The 19,206-nt window shown below is 44.9% G+C and overlaps 1 protein-coding gene across 4 annotated transcripts in view; it reads left to right on the top strand.

Moving 5' to 3' along the window:
- LOC147011991 (uncharacterized) overlaps positions 1 to 19,206 on the top strand; it is a 34,996-nt gene that overhangs the window by 3,080 nt on the left and 12,710 nt on the right. For all 4 annotated transcript variants that reach the window (XM_085857987.1, XM_085857985.1, XM_085857984.1 and 1 more), the window contains exons 2-4: positions 1 to 147; positions 14,394 to 14,498; positions 15,397 to 15,522. The exon at positions 1 to 147 is cut by the window's left edge. In XM_085857987.1, the coding sequence (XP_085714113.1) occupies positions 1 to 147; positions 14,394 to 14,498; positions 15,397 to 15,522 (378 nt within the window). The remainder of the gene's footprint in view (positions 148 to 14,393; positions 14,499 to 15,396; positions 15,523 to 19,206) is intronic.

Here is a 19,206-nt window from a genome sequence, read left to right as displayed (position 1 = left end):
TGGATTCCATGGTGGTGCTTTTAACCACCGTGAGCCAGGAGCTCTCGCTTTCCGCACAGAGACTCAGTTCCTTGGAGCCTGTGATTTACGGGCAAACGGCAGTGGAAGCTGAGCTTACCACACAGGGATACGCAGTCTCAGAACCAGGTTGGATGATGTGGTCACTTTTTTTTCTTCTTGCAGTTACATTGCTATTTCTCTCAATTTTTTGCACCACCACTGTTTGTTTTCATCGTTCTGTTTTTACCCCGCGTGTGAAGTGCAAAGCCGGGTTAAGCAATTGGTTCACTCTGTTTCTGGCTGCAGCCTTGATCAAGGAAATACTTAATTCCAATCGAATGTTGTATTTTGAATACTGTCGAGCCTGAATCGGAACATGAATCAGAACATTTGGTTGAAACTTGGTCGATGATTTGGGTAGATGACAAGAACAAGCCGGTTCGATTTTGGTTAAGGTCTGGATCCAGATTCGGATTTTCAGTGGGATAAAAAAACGTAAACTGTTCAGCCTTGCATATGTATGTGCTCTACCGAGTGCCATTCTAGTTACCTTTGCCATCAAAGGTAGATGTATGTTGTTTTCACCCGTCTGTCTGTCTGTTTGTCTGTGAAGAGGATATCTCAAAATGTTGTTGACGGATTTGGACGAAATTTGGTGGGCAGGCTGGGTGTGTGATAAGGACTAAAATATTAGATTTTGGTGCAGATCCGGATTGGATACCCGAAGTTTTTGAGTGATTCTTCACCATTGAGAGATGGGGCCAAAAAAAAAAAAAATATATATATATATATATATATATATATATATATATATATATATATATATATATATAATACGATATCTCAAAAAGTCATGGACGGATTCGGACAAAACTTAGTGGACAGTTTGGGTGTGTGACAAGGACGAAGCAATTCAATTTTGATGAAGATCTGTGTCCGGATACGAGAATTAAAAAGAATTGTCAGTGATTCTTCACCGTTGAGAGATGGAGTCAAAAACCATATACTGTATGGTATTATATTTCAAAAAGTTCAAAGTTCTGATGTTTTAATCCGGTTGGCATTTTGAAGAAATAAAATTGGGTTTTTTTCTATATTTTTGTGGAGCCCGAAAACACTTCTTGATACCCACCAAGGAATGGAGTTGGGGATCACTTAATATTGCCTTTCACATACCTAAAAACGCTTGGGCACAAAAGGGCAATTAAAAAAATAAAAAATCCCAAAAATAATATTTCAAAAAATTATTTTTCTTAAAACACTGGCACTCACTGATGAACCTCTGAAAGTTTGCTGAAGATCCATTCAGTTACCTCTGAGAAAAATTGTGATACACAGACAGACAAACAGACACAAACATCTCTCTTAGATTCACAAGTGACCAATAACGATACAAAGTCGCTCCACAGATGACGTGGTGGTATCCTCGTGAATTTGAGAAATTAATTCTATGTCTCGGAGAAATGTGTGTGTATATGAATGTATATATTGTTACGGTTCTCGGAACCGTATGCATACAACAGAGAGTTGTCCCGAGTCAGTTATGCCATTAATATACGTGTAGTTAGATCCCTTCCTTGTGTCGTGGGAAGACATGGGGGTGTGTTGCGATGGGCTTTAGTTAGGTTGTTAAATCATTTTTCCCTTTTATTTTATCCCCACTCCATTTCATTTCTGAGGCAAAATCCATGACAACCCATGGTACCTTTCCCAACGATCGCTTCTGAGGCAAAATCGCAATGTGCACCATGGAGTAGACCGGTGCTTTGAGTATTCCACCGTCTACTCCAAACCAGACGTGGGCAGTGAATCACGTTCGTTTTGCACCCAGGTTGGCGGGCCAAACTAGCGTCTGGCCGAAACCCTGCCGAGAAATGCGGACCACTTGAAGGCCCGGTCCAATCGGAATGCTCGGATTGGAAGATGCCGTCAGTTTCGCCATGGCTCCTCCCCGATCCCCGTGATCTATAAAGTACGGAGCAATCCTCAGAGTTGGGTCGAGTTGGTTTTGCGGGTCGTTGGAGAGGTCGAGTTAGAATAGTGAGTTGTTTGGTCGTTGAAGAGAATTGCAAGTTGGAGAGGTTGAAGAGAATTGTTGTGAAAGTGTTCTTGCTGCCTGGCTCTGCCTACGTCTCGCCTCGACGGCCCGCCTACTTTACTGATCCTCGCCCACACAACCTCAACCAAACCTCTGATCTGGTCCTGCCTACTGCTCATCTCTCGCCTCTTTGGACTCCGCCAGACATGATTACCACGCGAGCGGCTGTGGACCGAACTGCACAGCTTTTGTTGGGTGCCGCACCACAGAGCATCCCTTCCCCCGAAATGCTCAGGTGCCAAAAACTGTGACCTTAACTCTCTCCCTGGCTGCAAAAGTCCTTTGCCTTTCATTGGGTTTATTTTGTCTGAGTGTGTTGGCGCCTGTCCGTTAGATAAGCCTGTATAAGATCTTCATTGTTGTAATTGTTGCTTTTATTAATCTCGCGTCAAGTCTGCACTGTGTCCGCTTTTGTAAGTTGCTTGTAAAACTCCGGCACCACACCTCTCTCATCTTTCCCCTGCATTACATACCGAATAAACCTTTTTTGTTGTGCCACATGCTTTTCCCCGCTTATTGTAAATAAATAATTGTAGAAATGTTTCCAGCTCGTCTTTGTCTTTTCCTCCATTGGTCCAGCATGGTTCGAATCTGAGTTTAGCCAGGTCGTTATTCCCGATAATCCATTCCTTCTACCCGGTACGTCCTTGGCAGTGCCGCTCGACTGCATCCAATCTGGAAAGGTAGTCAGTAGTTAGTTGAGTGATCCAGTTCGGGCAAGGCATACTGAGGGTGCGGTACCCCGGTAGTCGAAACCACGTGGTTAATTAGGTAACTTGATTCTAGACAGGAGGACCCTATGCCACGCGGTTGAGCTATTGGCGTCCACGGTCGATTAAGCGACCCGTCGCGTCAGGGATTTATCCATGAGTGACGGCCTACAATTCCAGGGGGTCTGGTGGGAATCAACGTAGCTTTCTCCCACCGAGTTGTCTTCTCACCCGACCCCGCCGGCTCGCAACAATATATATATATATATATATATATATATATATATATATATATATATATATATATATATATATATATATATATATATATATATATATATATTGTTGACAGTTAGAACCATAATGGCAAACACAGGATTGTAAGAAGTGATGCAAGCAGCATTTGCTATTGTGCCTAATATTGTTGCAGAACCGGGGTTCGGGGATCACCACGAGGGGAAGCAATCAGGTTTCTCCTGAATGCCCGGCTATGTTGGCCGACGTCCTGCGGATAACTCCACGGACTGGCGAGTTGCAAAGAAACTACAAACGTCATTTAACTTGTCAGCTCCAACAGGGTTCCCCATCTGATACCATTTACCTGAGGAGCTGACTCGATCAATTGAGGTTCATGCCCCCAGTACGTAACCGTCTATCTATTTAAGTGTGGCATAGAGCAATGGTTCTCAACCTGGGGGTCGCGAGATTGTTTTTGGGGGTCGCGGGAAGGTTGTCAAAACAAATAAACAAACAAATATATTGTTACTAATTTGGGAATTCGATTGCACACAACATTCAGGTTCCTTAAGTCAGTTATGTCGATAAGTGCTTGTTCCCGAGATAGCTCACTTTCCATTGTTTAATGGGCAGAAATCTATTAGATGCGCTGTGATTTAATTTAATAGTTAGGGAGCGGTCCCAACACCATGGAGATGCCCCTCCCCCTCTTCTGCGAAGAGGAAGAAGAGCCCTCGCGTCCTGAATCACGGGACGTAAACAACTCCCTCCCACCCGCGGTTGTGCGGGCACGGGGGGGATGAGTCACGCCGGGAGCAGTGAAGGGTGGAGGAGAATAAAGAAGAAATCCTCTGCTGTGTTCGGGCGGGCTTTTTGGGAGCTTCGGCTTCTGCTTGGCGAGGGTTGAGGCTTTTTAGTAAGCTTTTTGCTTCGGGCTTGGTTGTTTCAGCAGGCCTTCGGGTTCTGCTTGGCTCGGTTCGCTTCTTGGGCTCTGCTTTGTTCATCGGAAGAGAGTTGAGCTGGTTGCTCGGCTCGGAGTTCTTGGTTCTCGCTTTGTTCATCGGAAGAGTTGCTTCGTTGGCTGGTTGTTCATCGGAGGAGCTGGTCGGGTTGCCGTGGTTCTTCTTTGGCCTGGTGGTCGAGGAGTGTCTGCCTTGTACAAGGGTGCTCGAGCTGGTTCGAGCCTGTTGCTCTGCATCGTGGCCTGGTTCGGCTGGCTCTTCTTGGTTCGTGGAGCTCTTTGTTCTCCGCTTGGTTCCCGGCTTGGTGCGACTCATCGGCCTCACCTTGGAGGTGGTTCCTCGGGGAAGCGACGCATCGACGGGAAGGATCGGCACCTCGTCTGACCAGCACGTGTTTGGAAGCGCGAGAGGATTCGCTGGAGCTCAGGAAGGATTGCTGCTCATGGCGATTGGATCCAGCTCGCTCTCGCTGGAGCCCTGGTCCGAGTAGCTTGCAGACCACATGAGGTGGAGAGGTTCGAGATAGGTTCTGGGTTTCAGCTCGTCTGTCCTCTGAGCTGGAGTCTGTTATTAAAGGCATCAGCCACCATTTCTTGGGTGTGTGTGTGTGCGTACCTGTGTCCGTGGGCCCGTCTAATAAGTAGGAAACTGTTAAGTGCCTGTGTTGTATTAGCTTTACATTACTGAATAGAACTCGGCTGTAGGTTTTTGCTCGTGTCTTTTTTCCCCATCCCCCCATTCATTGCATGCCTGTGTGTGGAAATAAATGTCCCCATTGTTAAATGTCACCTGCTCGTTGCGTCCCTTCCTCTTATTGACTGCCATGGAGCGTTCGGAATGTTAGCTGGCTGTTTATAAGCCGATAAAACGAACATCTGGTCCGACGGGACTTGGCGATATATAACCGCTCGGCAATCGCATACGAAGCGAGCTGCTTAAGCGGCTCGTTTCCGAGCAGGTCCCGTTGAGTTATAAACTCCCGGCATTTCTGTCTGCGCGAATAATTAGGTATATTGATAATTCGGTGATTGACCCTGTCGCGCGTGGACAGAAGAGTTGGCTGGTTTATGGTGTTAAAAACACCCGTAGCTGGGTTTCGGCATTGATCCGGAAGCTACGACTGGATTGCTCGTTCGGTGGGCGCGTGTGGCCGAAATTGGGCTGTGGCGGTCGTCCGCACGCCAAACGGGCGAGAAATCGCAACAATATAATAAAGAAATTCATAAATATTTTTTGAAAATGATTTTTCACTTAAATCTCCCATACCAATGTTGTAATGTAGTCATTATGAAACAGATTTGAGCAGCAAGTGAAGTGTGTGTGTGTGTGTGTGTGTGTGTGTGTGTGTGTGTGTGTGTGTGTGTGTGTGTGTGTGTGTGTGTGTGTGTGTGTGTGTGTGTGTGTGTGTGTGTGTGTGTGTGTGTGTGTGTGTGTGTGTGTGATGGTGCTTGTCTTAAAGTAAGATTGTAGAAGATCATCGGGATAATCCTGCTCTGTCAGTCACGGGTGCTGAAAGTCAATGTTAGCGCTAGCTAACTACTGCAAGGTGGCTGAATATGGATCGGTGGCTTGTCAAAAAACGTCTGCCAGCTCAAGATGCGGACCAAGACGACACATGTGAAGGTGGGCCAACTGTTATAAGTTCAACTGAAAAACGTAAGGCGCCGGTGCCAGATTTGGCCTCCAAGCGTCGGAAATATGAGACTGACTTTCTGCAGTACGGATTCACATGCCTCGCCAAAAATGAAGTGGAATATCCACAGAGTGTTCTATGTTCAGAAGTGCTTGCTCACGAAAGCTTGAAACCAGTGAAATTGAAGAGACATTTACAAACCAAACACCCATCCTACATTGACAAACCATTAGATTTTTTTTTCGTCGTAAGGAGGGAGAACTACAGAGCCAAAAGACTACTGTACGTGAGCACTCTGCAATCCCCGTCAAAGCCCTGTTGGCTTCATATGAAGTGGCATACTTGGTTGCTCAATCCAAAAAGCCCCATACTATTGCAGAGAACCTGATCCGCCCAGCATCGATTGCAATGACCAGAGCTATGCATGGTGAAAAAATAGCTAGCACACTTGAGACTATTCCACTGTCTAATGACACAATGGCGAGGCGCATTGGTGAAAAGGCCAACGACATTAAAGAGCAGCTCGTTGACCGAGTGAAGAAAAGTGGAAGATTTTTCCTCCAAATTGATGAAACAACGGATGTTTCCAGTGATGCACAGTTACTTGTTTTTGCAAGATACAGCTACGAGGGGAAAATGTACAAGGATATATTGTTTTGCTCGACACTTGAAGGAACTTGCACTGGTCGTGACATTTTTTTAACAAACTGGACAGTAAACTGCGTGAGGAGGGGCTAAGTTGGGAAAATTGCATCTCTGTGTGTACAGATGGAGCTGGCGCCATGCAGGGGACAAGAAGGGGACTGAAAGCTAAAGTTTTGAAAGTGGCGCCGCATGTCAATTTCACTCATTGCATTATTCACAGAGAGGCCCTCGCCAGCAAGAATCTCGAGCCACAACTCCGCAATGTTCTCCAAACAGCAATTGAAATGGTGAACTTCATCAAATCCCATCCGGTGAATACCAGACTTTTTGCCACACTCTGCCAGGAAATGGGATCGGAACACTAATCTCTACTATTTCACACAGAGGTCAGATGGCTATCACGGGGGAAAGTTTTAACCAGACTGTTTGAACTGCGTGAGGAGGTTCGCATTTTCCTCTCGTATTGCAGCTCCCCCCTCGCTGACTACCTGACCGACCCCACATGTGTTACTGGCCTTGCATATCTGGCAGGCATATTTGATAAACTGAACAGTCTAAACTTGTCTCTCCAAGGCCCAAACACCAATGTCCTCACGCTTTCTGACAAGGTTACAGCGTTTACTAAGAAGCTTGAGCGGTGGGCAGTGCGAGTCGAAGAAGGCAGTGTGGAAATGTTCCCTGAGCTCGAGGACTTCATGGACAAATTTGACATAAGCATCCAAACAATAAAAGGACTTATTGCTACTCACCTCAGAAGCCTGCTTGGCCACTTCAATAGGTACTTCCCAAAAGATGACACCCCAGAGAGAAACGACTGGATACGCCAGCCTTTCATCACCTCATCTGCCCGACACCTGTCATCGGAGCTTGAGGATGCGCTCTTGGACCTCTCCTCTGACCGCACATTAAAGACCGCTTTTGCCTCATCCACACTGGAGGAATTCTGGCTGTCAGTGGCCGCAGAATACCCAGGACTATCAAAGGCTGCAATTGATATACTTATTCCATTTGGATCTACATACCTTTGTGAGAAGACCTTTTCCTCACTGGCATTTATCAAGAACAAATACAGATCACGGTTCATTAGAGTTGAGGATGATCTTCGTGTTGCAGTCTCCAGCTTAAAACCAAGAATACAGCTGCTTTGTTCAAAGAAACAGGCCCAGCCATCCCACTAACTTGAGTAAGTGAATACTATCTGACAATACAAGCCTGTGCCTTTACAGATGTAACTGTTAAAAAATGAATTATTTTGTGTTATTGTGTGTCAGTATTATCTGGATTATTGTGTTCAATCTGAAAAAAAATGAAACTGAAAACCTATTGAGAATCGTTGTTATAAAGGGGAAATGCAAAATGAGATGAATGATAATAGGCTACAAGCCTACAACAGGCATAACTGTTATAAGAACTGTGAATGAACTGAGAATAATAAGCCTGCCGGGACACTGAAAGGTATTTGCACTGAAAGGTTATTTGCACTTATTTGTGCTTAAAGCTGTTTTGCAGGCCCAGCTATATGAGAATGAATGATAATAGCCTATTGCCATCAGCTTGTAAAGCAGTCCTGTTGCCTCCTTCACAATGAGTTGTGCTGTCGGATCTTGAATAAAATTTAAAACTGTACTTAAAGCCAAATAAATTTCGTTTTTGTTTTGTTGTTTTGTTTTTTGTATATTTTTGGTCAGTAATGCAAGGTTTGTGTACGTCTGGTAGTTGTCATGTCTGATAGTAACCTCTGTCTGCAGCAGAGGGTCGCTAAATCTTCCAGTCTGTGTCCCGTGCATAAATAGGCTACATACCGCTCTTTGCAATTACAGAAGCCTTTTTTATGAATGTGGCTTGCTGTTTTTACTGTGTTATAGATCAGAGTGTAAATAATTAATTTGTGATGCCAGTTTAGTTTAGTTTAGTTCTGGTTAGTTTTAACAGCTGGCAGTACCTAGGCGTTGACCAATGTGCTCCAGGCACTGGATTTTTTTTATGCGCTCCGTGACGTCACTGCAGTGTGTTTCAAGTGCGAGTCGGGAGGGGGGGTCGCGAATCCCAACTTAAATTTTTTTGGGGGTCGCGGCTCCAAAAGGTTGAGAACCACTGGCATAGAGAACCTTGGGTACGTACTGGCTTACGAGAGCAAATTGCATTGGTTAAAACCTCAAGTCTAACGATAATGCACTTTGCTGGACCAATGGAGGAAAGGACACCACGAGCAGGTTGAACTGAATAATTACAAGGGTTTATTTATAAAGACGAGGAAAAGCATGTGGTACAGTGAAGACAAGGGGTTTATTCACAGGGGTATTAGTACAGCAAGGACATACAGTGTTCGTGTGGTGTGGCAAAAGACATCCAATGATACAGATTCATGAACCAAAGAGACAAAGAGCAGAGCTAATCCAAGCTATTTATCTTACATAGTCTTAGGCCAAAAAAAAAAAATGTTGCATTGGCGTAACGGGTCACTGAAAAATAGGGTAGGTAGGTAGGGATTTTTTTTTTTAATAAATCCCTCCCAAAATCTCCCTCGGCTCGAGTACCCTCCCCCCTTTTGTCGACGACCCCCCCCCCACTCAAAAAAAACTAGTACAGTGAACCTTGCCTAAATCGAACTTGCATAAGTCGAATAATCGCCTAAGTCAAAGATCTTATCAAGTTCTCTTCTCTTTATATTCTTTTGTTTTTACACCTTTAAATCTAAGCTATTTCTTCAGTCCTAACAGATTCGACTTAGACAAGGTTGACTGTAGTTTTTACAACAGCCAGTGGCGTACTGTCGTACATGGTAGACAAAGCATTGGAGGGGCAGAGCATTGTTCACGAACAACACTCTGCCCCTCCAATGCTTTGTCTACTGAGTACGACGGTACACCACTGACAACAGCTCTAAGATGTGTAAATTCTATCGTCAGATGCCAGGAAATCCCATATGAAGACCCTTTAAATATATATTTTTTTCCCTGGGGGAGGCCCCCCAAACTTCCTGCTGGGGCTCGGGCCTTTCGCCTTTGGCGGATGAAGCCCCCCTTTCCCCAAGATCCTGAATCAGCCCCTGCCAAGCCTGAGATATCTCAGGCACCATCTCCAGGGGAATACACAAGATGCTGGTTTATAGCCTTTTCGGTGCTGTTCACACATATATCAACATTTTTAATAGCAAATACAGTGAACTCTGCCGAAGTCAAACCTCTCTAAGTCAAATAATCGCCCAAGTTGAAGTAATTTTTTTAACAAATCATGCAAAACATGTCTTTACCTCTTTATCTTTACCTCTTTATCTTTACCTCTTTTACCCTCCCCCCCCACCACCAAAAAGAGAGAAAATATTATAGATAAATAAAAATAGTACTAACCTATTCTAGAGAGTAAAACCATTTCTATGTATAAAATTTCTCAACTTCACCGCAATATTTCATTTTTTAGACAAATCAGATTAAAAAGTGAAAATGTCATTCATTCCTGACTAGCCTGTATAGACCTAGCTGTGAAATTAAATCCAGAGTCTTGAGTATTTACTTGGATCGCTACTTAATAATAAAGGTCTAAAGTTGAAATCTAATGTCTTTCACTTCAGTTTCATTCTTACCTTGACAATGAATTCAGCTTCATTCTGATTTCCTGATTTGAACCAGACTGCTTCTTTGTCCAGCAATAGTATGATGCTATTGAACAATTGGTCCTTTGCATTTAGTCCCTGTGCCTGTGGCATGCCAGAACTACAATTCTTTTTCAGTCCCGAAAGATCAAATCTTCCTCGCCTTGCGCCTGCAGCCATGAGGATTTCAAAGGCATTCTTGGGCAGCTCAGCCTCAGACGTAGATGCCGAATCATCGCTGAGCCTGTGGCTGAAGTAACCCACGACGAAGCGATAACCGAAGTCGTCTAAGATAGACACCCTTTCCGCCACCAAAACGTCCGAAAAGGACCCTCCCTCCATCACTGCTAGACGCTTGCACGGAGGAAAGTATTGGAGCAGTGTCACAATTTACGTCTGCAATTCCCTGAATGATATCTCCAAGCCTCGCATCTTTGTCGCATTTTCGTAAGACGCTGAACAGTTTTTTAGGCCCAAGCATGCCAGTAATCTTGATAGAGTACGCGGCCATGTTGGAAACAACAGACGACGTACTGATCGAGCGAGGCGCAATATCTCTCCCTCGTACAGATGATATGCAGAGCCGTTTCACACGCGCACACACACACACACACACACACACACACACACACACACACACACACACACACACACACACACACACACACACACACACACACACACACACACACACACACACACACACGCAGCGAGCTAAACTATGACATATGCATAGCGCAGCGTGCAGCGGGTTCTGTCCGAAACACTTCCGGGTTTTTGCGATCGCGATCGCAATCAACAAGATACTTGATATCGATAAAAAAAAACCGTAGGGTCGGCGGAATTTTTAGGGTCGGGCGGGTTACGCCAATGCAACATTTTTTTTTTTTGGCCTTACTTAGATTAACATGACTGGCACCATCAGAATTACTTTGGGGAAGGGTAGATGAGGAATAGATATCAGAGAAGCTGAGGCATTGGTGGCCTTTGGCCTACGCAGTATGAACACACGGGCACATGCTTGTCGAAAGTGCAAGGATAGCAAGGCCTTTGTTGTATAGCAGGGCGGTTGCTGCTGATAGAGAAACGTGATGGAACGGTGAATGCACACTTGTTCATCGGTGTAAAGGCTTATTTGTGGCTGTGCCAGGCTTGGGTATGAACGTGAACCAAAGGCGTCCATGGGCAAGGCGAGATGATGGTCCCGAGGTGTGGGAAGGTGGTTTCCAGTGGTGAGATTTGTGAGGCTGGTATGGTTGTGGAGTTGAAGCGTCGTCATTGGGTAATAGCCATTTGGGCTATAGAAGAAGGCTGGAAAGGTGAGCTTGAATGGTGGTGTTGAATGGAAATAAAGTCTGGTGTGTATCTGAAGCAGGCACGGTGGTTATTGCTGGCATGTGGGAGAATTGTGGTGAAGAAGGCTATTAGGCCATGAGCCAGACCCGGTAATTTTTGGCCACCGGTACCCTCCAAGGGGAATAATGCTCATCATAATTTTTGGCAGGGTATACATCTCTACAGTCAGAAACTATGTGATAGCATTGCATTGGTGGTAGCCTTTTATGTGTTATTAGCCGTTTCGTAACCACATCCAAAAATAAACTTTTCTGAAACTGGCGTAAGACAGAAGAAGACATTCTATTTAAAACTAATGGTTCTCTCTTATTATAGGCTATATCTTCTTGAAAATTGTTAGGCACGTAGCTCATGTTATTTGCCTGCAATTGTAAAAGGAAGTGTTCACTTCCAAAATGTGTGTGTTTGTCAAATGTACTGATATGTGCAGACTGCCATACTGTGAGAACCAGGCATCCATCTTTGAGTCAGATGATGGGGAAAGTTAAGATGAGGATATTGAAGAACTGGATAATGATTATGATTTTTAAGTTCATCTTGAACATTTTATATCACTTACAATCGGTGCATATGATCAGAGATGTCTTAGAAACTATAAAGGACCCATCTTTGGTTCATAAGACAATATGTTTATCTGCAACACATTGGGCCTAGGTAATGGCCTTGTTAGTGTGGAACACCACATTTGTGTTTCGATTCTGTAATTTTATGCCCTACAACAGAGGATTGTGTTTCATTTTCACCTTTGACTTATTCATCAGATTGCACATGATAAACCTACTGTCTTATTGGTTTATATTGTGTAATACGGGTGTTTGATACCTTCATATGTGCATTATTGAGTATCAAAATCCTTGAAATTCTGTAGTTTTTGAGAAATTACAGGGAAAAAACATAAATCTTGTTCATGAATGTGCTATCATTTACCTTTGTTTGATTCTTGGAAAGTATCCTTCAATAACAACAGGGAAAATATCATGACATTGACCAAACTACATAAATCTGTCCAAATTAGTTTTTTTTTTCATTTGAGGGGTGGGGTAACATTGTCTGCTATACTGATCTTAATATACAACATACAAAAAATAAATTTAGATTTTTGGATTTCTTAATAAATTTGCTAAACACCCATGTAATTATAATGTTCCAGAACTTTTATTTTCTTTCCACAGTAAATGATAGACAAATACTTTTCTAAAGGTGATATGATTTATTACACAGGAAATAGACACTGATATATGTGTCACCAATGACATACCTTTCAACCTCAGCTTGTTTAGCACTTTTTGTTGAGAAGGAAATAATCCAAGCAAAAGGGGAGACAAATTTCAATGTTAATGTTTGACTGATTTAAAAAAATGTTGTTAAGTTGAAGTAGGATGTCTTACCTTGTACTGGCCATTTTACACAAAAGCTTATTTAAGAGTAGGCATATAAACAGGGTGATAACACACAAAAAGCTACCACAGATGCAATGCTATCACATATTTTCTAACTCTAGGGTTGTAAACCTTGCCAAAAATCACGATGAGAATTATTCCCCCCAGATGGTACTGACCAACCCTACTGGCTCATGGACTATATGGTGGTGAAAATGGCAGTTTGCTTGTGGTGCACAGATTCAAACAAGGCTTTGGTGTGCATCTGCAAATTAGGCTGCTTGCAGCAATGTGCTTGGTCGTGTGCGAAGAAGATTGTGTTCAGAGAAGAAAATGGGGAAAAAAAGACCAAAGTAATCTCTCACAATGCATATTCCCTTTGTAACACATAAGACCTAAGGGGAAGATCCTATTTGGAATGTGTAATAACGAAATGACTGACTTGGGAACTGCTGTATGTTGTGTGCCATTGCTTTGGGGTCTTGGTTCCCAGAACTGTCACAATATATTGCATGGTAAAACGTTTCCTCAAAATAGAAGAGCATTACAGAATGACAGCTGGATAAGTTTTACGTACTGTGCTTGTGAAGGAAGTTGTGCAGAGTTTTGAGTCAATGATGTTGATCCTTGAAGAGCGGGAAACTCAAGAGTTGTACTACTCATCTTGGGCTTGATTCTTTCATGAAAGCGGTATTAATGATGATGCTGTTTGTCCATGCAGAACATGAAGGTGAGTGGCCTCTTCACTTACTTGCTGCTTCATGCAGGCTTCCATATTTTGATGCTGCTGGCCATTGTAACTGTCAACATCGTGACTATGGCAAGATGCCTATGGACTGACTGAAGCATTTCATGAATGAGAGACATGTAATACAATATTAGCTGGGCTTATGAATGGCACTTGGAGTGATATGATGATTGAGACAACTGATGTGATAGGGCCATGACCCTGGATGAGTGATAGGAATCACACGGAATCCCAGAGCTTTGCGGCACTGGGCATTAAGCCTCCACATAACCAGCCAGCTGCAGAAAGACCTGATTGAACTGGATGACAGGCACAACCCCAGTCAAGCAAGATTCCATGAAGAGGGAAAGTCTAGACTTTGATCTGATGAAGAGGACAGTCTAAAGAATATTCAGGAAATACTCACTACATGTATATCACCAGACAATCCAGAAGACCACCCACAATAGTTGGTGAATATTGATCCTGGAAAATTGGTACCCGACACAGTGAATGTTGACGGAGCACAAGAAATTGGCAGGAGGCAGTTACAGCCGTTCCAGTTAACTTTCCCAGTTGGATTCTATGCTGCACTGAGTAAAGAAGTGATAACCATGGCATCAATCGAGAAATCACTCAAAGTTGGAGACATGGACGGGGTTGATACAGCATTAATTTATTCCCATGTAATAGCCATACAACTCTCTCTCAAATCACTGATGATGAATGACATTCTTAAGTATGAATTTGCTGCAATTCCTACAGCAATGTTTGTGGAGTCTGGTGACGTGTGGATTGCAAAGAGCAAATCTGTATTGAAGAACAATATAAACACTGAAGTCTCAGCGTGACTATATGAGCGATCCATGAGAGGCGAATGTTCCTGCTTTATCCCTGAAAAATACTTCTTAACTTGAATTGCAAAAACATTATTTCACAAAGAATACTTTGTGATTATGGATTGTACATTCATTTAATTTGACACATTTAATAATCGTGCTTGTGTTAATCTGTGTATGAGAAGTCCTGTTAATAAGCTACTGTTCTCTTGCAGAGCCAATGATCGGGACAGGACCTGAAAGCGAGACTCGCATGCAGGAATGCTCGTCAAATCAAGTACTGAATGCTGATTTTGTGAAAACTGAGCCTTTGTCATCAGGTGACATGTGGTTGATTTACTCTAAATGAGTGTTCTTATTTGTTCCCAAAAGCTCATGGCAGCATGAAGTGTCTTCTGTCGTGATTTTTCAAAGGTCATCGAGTGCAATTAAACTGATCTTGCTTTTCTTTCGTGGTTGGCAGGTGCTGTATGTGATTGGACTAGAGTAATAGGAAGATGGGGGAAATGAAAGGAAAGCAGTGGTGATATTAAATAAATTTTGAGGGGAAAAAGAAAACCTGCCTGTTAGCCCACCTACGTAAGCCTGCATACTGGCCCATACCACCCAGAAGGTAGCATAAAAATTTGTGAACGTTTCCGCCGTTGAGAACCAACTCAGAACAGGTCACTACTCTGCAGCATGCTTTAGGTAGGTGAGGGCAGGAACTTGGGATCTGGTCAAAGTAGGGCACACAGCACACAAGGGCCTGCTCTTTCTGATGGGTGGATCTCCACTTTCTATCAGCACCAGGATGTTGAAAATTATGTGTGGAATGTAACTCGAGATGAGACTGCTCCATAACAGGATCAGAACTCTCCCATAAGCCCATCATCCAAATACTGTTATTTTATATATTTTTTCCATTTCCAAAACCCATGGACAATATTCATTTTCTTGGGAATTATTTTCGGATTGGCAACGATAGAAGCGAACTGTGTTTACATGAAAGAGAACGGGATTAACAATCGATTGCGTCTTGCATTCCAGATGCTTCATTGTGGGACAGAAACACTTATTTTGTTTGACATCATGTACTTTGACAGTAAATATTTAATCTGGATCTTCTCAATACTATTTAGCTCAAGTTGTTTGTTGGTTGCCAGTAAGATGGCCAAAGTGATAATCCCTTAACATCTGTGGAATTTTTTTAAAAACTTGATTCCTTTGTTGTGGCAGGCAGTGAAGTTGTCCGAACAGAGCTGGACTCCGCGGTCGAAGAGTACAAACTGCATATGGCCGAGCAAACCCAGGGAGTGATTCTGGATCACTCACTGAACCATGACAAGGCTCAAAGAGGGAAAGGTATGTGAGCATGGCTCAAGCTCAAGCCCAACTCCTCGTTTATTATGACAGCTTTTAAAGACAATTTCCAAACAGATACTCAAATTCACTGTTGTCTCGACTCACCTTTACCAGCCCATTTATGGTGTGGAATGATTTCAAGAATATCTCCAAAATTGAATATATATCTCCAAACTGAATCATCATTGAAGGAAATTCTTCTTCCTTTAAAAGCTTTTAAAAACATTTAAAAATGCTTCATTTTCTTTATTTTTCTGTCATGAGTACCCCACGTATTCTTCTTCATCACGATCTATTCCACCTCTTCTTCTTCACAAAGAACACAAACCTGTCTATCACCGAAGCACTTGGTCCACCAACCCTCCCCCACACCTAATCAAGTTAGCGGCACCACTTTTCTCTATGTCTTCCTTCCATCCATGCCATGATATTTGCCCCCATACATCCAATTTGGGAATCTTGAGAAGTCCAGTTTGCAGAGGTTGTCTGCTCATGACAATCAAATCCCCTTCATGTCCTTTCACAGTGTCAAGCCCCTCTGTGTCAGTAGACTCCTCCACATCTCCTACAAGCCTGCATCCTTCCAATCCCACCCCTTGTATGTGTCCCCCACTTAAAAATACATCCACTTCATGTCCCCGCTTTCTGCACCTCTTCTCAACCCATCCTCTCAAAATTTCCCCTTACGCCACCAGCTCAAAGCTTTCCCCTCGTCCCGTCCTCTCCCTGCATCCCCCCGTTGTCCCGCACCCTCCCATATGCCTCCCCGTCCCACACCCTCCCATATGCATCCCCGTCAGGCACCTTCCCGTCCGTCCCCTCGTCCCGCATCCTCCCGTCCGTCCCCTCGTCCAGCATCCTCCCGTCCGTCCCCTTGTCCAGCATCCTCCCGTCTGCCCCCTCGTCCCGTATCCTCCTGTCCGACCCCCTCGTGCCGCACTCTCCCGTCCGCCCCCTCCTGCCGTCCGACCCACCTCCCGTCCGCCCGCCTCTACCCGCACCCTGCCTTGAGCCCCACGTACCGCACCCTTCCTTCCGCGCCTCATTCCGCATCCTCCCTTCCGCCTCCTCGTCCTGCATTCTCCCTTCTGCCCCCTCGTCCCGCACCCTCCCATCCGTCCCTCGTCCCGCACCCTCCCATCCGTCCCTCGTCCCGCATCCTCCCGTCCACCCCCCTCGTCCCGCCCCCTCCCATCCGCCCCCTCGTCCTGCACCCTCCCGTCCGCTCCCTTCGTCCCGCACCCTCCCGTCCGCCCCCTCGTCCCACACCTTGCTATGCCACCTCCCCTGTCCTGAACTGTGTGGACCTCAACCAACCTGACAAATCTCTCAATATAGGTCACTGCTGATGAATCAAACATCATCTGTTTACCTGAATCCTTCTCCCATAGAACATCCCTGATTCCATCGTCTGTCCCTAATATTGTCTCCTCCGATTTGGTGAGCCTAAACCAAGCCCTGGTGGCGGAGTTTCACTTTACATCAACAATTCAATTTCTCCCTGCCCGTGTACTGATTTTATACTTCCCAACCTCCCCTCCGCTCCCACCTCTTCTTTGTCTATGTGTTGTGTCATACTCCAAACAGTGACGACTCCATCTACACCTCTCTCTCAAAGAACATGGACCAACTTTTAACCTCTCATCCCAACTCTCTCTTCTGCATATGTGATTATTCCAATTGTGACCATGCAAATTGGCTGGGTGTTGGTACCTCTCACCAGCCAGGACACTGCAGCAAAGGACTTCTGTGACTCCCAGGGACTGACTCGATCTGTGAACTTTCCCACCCAGATTTCTCCCAATGGTAAATCCTTCCTTCTGGACTTGTTGATGACAAACTTCCGACTCAATTGACTCCTGTTCTTCCTCTGCTCCAATTGGTTCATCTCATCATATGCTTATAAGAGTCAACATCCCTCTGGTTATTCGAAGAGAGCTGCCGAAGTGCCAGTGAGTCTGGCATTTCACTCCAGCAGATTGGCAGGGACTGCAAACAGCTATCTGCACCCAGACTCCAGGACTGGTCTCTCATATCTACTGCCCCTGATATTAACTCAGCCCGGGAATTATACAATAGAAACGTGCTCTCTGTTATGCACAAATCCAACCCTCGTCATCTCCAGTTATCCTCCCTTTCTTCCCACCCATGGTACACTGAATCCTGTGGTGAGGCTGTTGCTCTAAAACAACTTGCCTTCTCCTCCTGTAAACCAAACTCGACTGAAGGTAATCTCAGATAATTCCAAAAAGCCCCAAAATAAGTGTGTCCACTCTCAGTAGAGCCAGAAAACGACATCTGTCCAACTTTCAAACTTGTCTCTCTCCTCTAAAATCTGGCAGCGCCTTGTTAAGCCTGTCTCTGTAGTATGCGCCCCCTCCATCTCTTCCCTTACTTCAAATGGCACCACAGCCCACTCCGCTCGTGAGAAGGCTGAATGCCTCAATTCTGGGTTTGCTTCCAAATTCTGTGTCCCCAACCCCTCACTTTACCCAGTTGTAACTAACTGCTAGACTCTGTGTCTTTTTCACCTTAGAAGGTGAGAAGTTTCTGGCAATCCTCGACTCTTAAGTCTGCAACTGGACTGGACGGCATTAGCTCACGTGTGCTAAAAACCTGCTCTGCTGCTCTTGCATTTCCTCTCGTTTGCTATTTTCACCCTGTCGTTTACCCTAGGTCATATTGTTATGAATTTTGGAGCTTACTGCACTCAACATTCAGGTCCTTATAGAACAGTTATATCGGTAAGTGTGTGTTTATAGTTAGGGCCCCCTACCTGTGTCTAACAGGAATTACATGTGTGCGCTGCGGAGTTTCGTTTACAACAAACCTCCTTCACTTCACTTCACTTCACACACCGACGCCATTGCCCACGTGCATTCGGCCGCATACTTGGGTGGAGATTTCCATTACCTCAGACTGGGACTCCACCCAGGAAGGCAGGGGCGTGCCCCTTGTCCAATCATGCCACAGAAAGCGACTTTCCCACGGCGAGTATTGGTGAGTCAATGAGTAGAGGGCACTGGACAGTCGGCCAGAGTAGGCCAAGGGACCAAGGGACCGGGATAGTGTAGTGGGCACGGGCGACCCTCGGAAAAGAACCCGAAGTGCAAAAATGCCACGGGGCGGGGGCATTGGAGGGGGGCAATGCGAGGAAGGGCAACCCCCCCCCCCCCTGCGTTCATAGGGAGCAGGTAGGCTCGGAGACAGCCTCAGGGCCCGTGGGTGCCGTAGTTTGATATTCGGCAGAGGGGGAATCCCTGCCATGTGAGTCACGCTGCCCAGCCACGAAATTGTGCAAGGGCATGAGTGAAAATTTGTGGGCTCGGCCCAAATTTATAATGGACACAAACACAGGCGACAGGAATCATGGTTTTTAGAACCAATAGTTTTAAGTGACAGGCCTTTTGAAAAGCCCTGGGGTAGTTGAAAGTTAATAAATGCTCGGATAGTTAGGAAATGTACCCCTTCGCACCATCCATCCCTTCGCTCTCTGTAGGCTGCTGGACCCACCTTGGTAAGATGGCTGAAATCTGTAGGAGGCGATTCTGAGGCTTTGTTGGGCCTCGAGACAGGACGCTAGCCTCTTCCTTATTCCTCTCCAAAAAGGATTTTAGGGGTTGGGAGTAGGCTCGGTTGACAGGATAGGTTAGCCGGACAAAGACAGAAAGGGGGAGACGAAAT

Source organism: Eptatretus burgeri, chromosome 15 (assembly GCF_056783735.1).
Source record: "Eptatretus burgeri isolate ZD-2024b chromosome 15, Ebu_testis_v1, whole genome shotgun sequence".
Taxonomy (NCBI): domain Eukaryota; kingdom Metazoa; phylum Chordata; class Myxini; order Myxiniformes; family Myxinidae; genus Eptatretus; species Eptatretus burgeri.
This window is presented reverse-complemented; position numbering and strand designations above follow the sequence as displayed.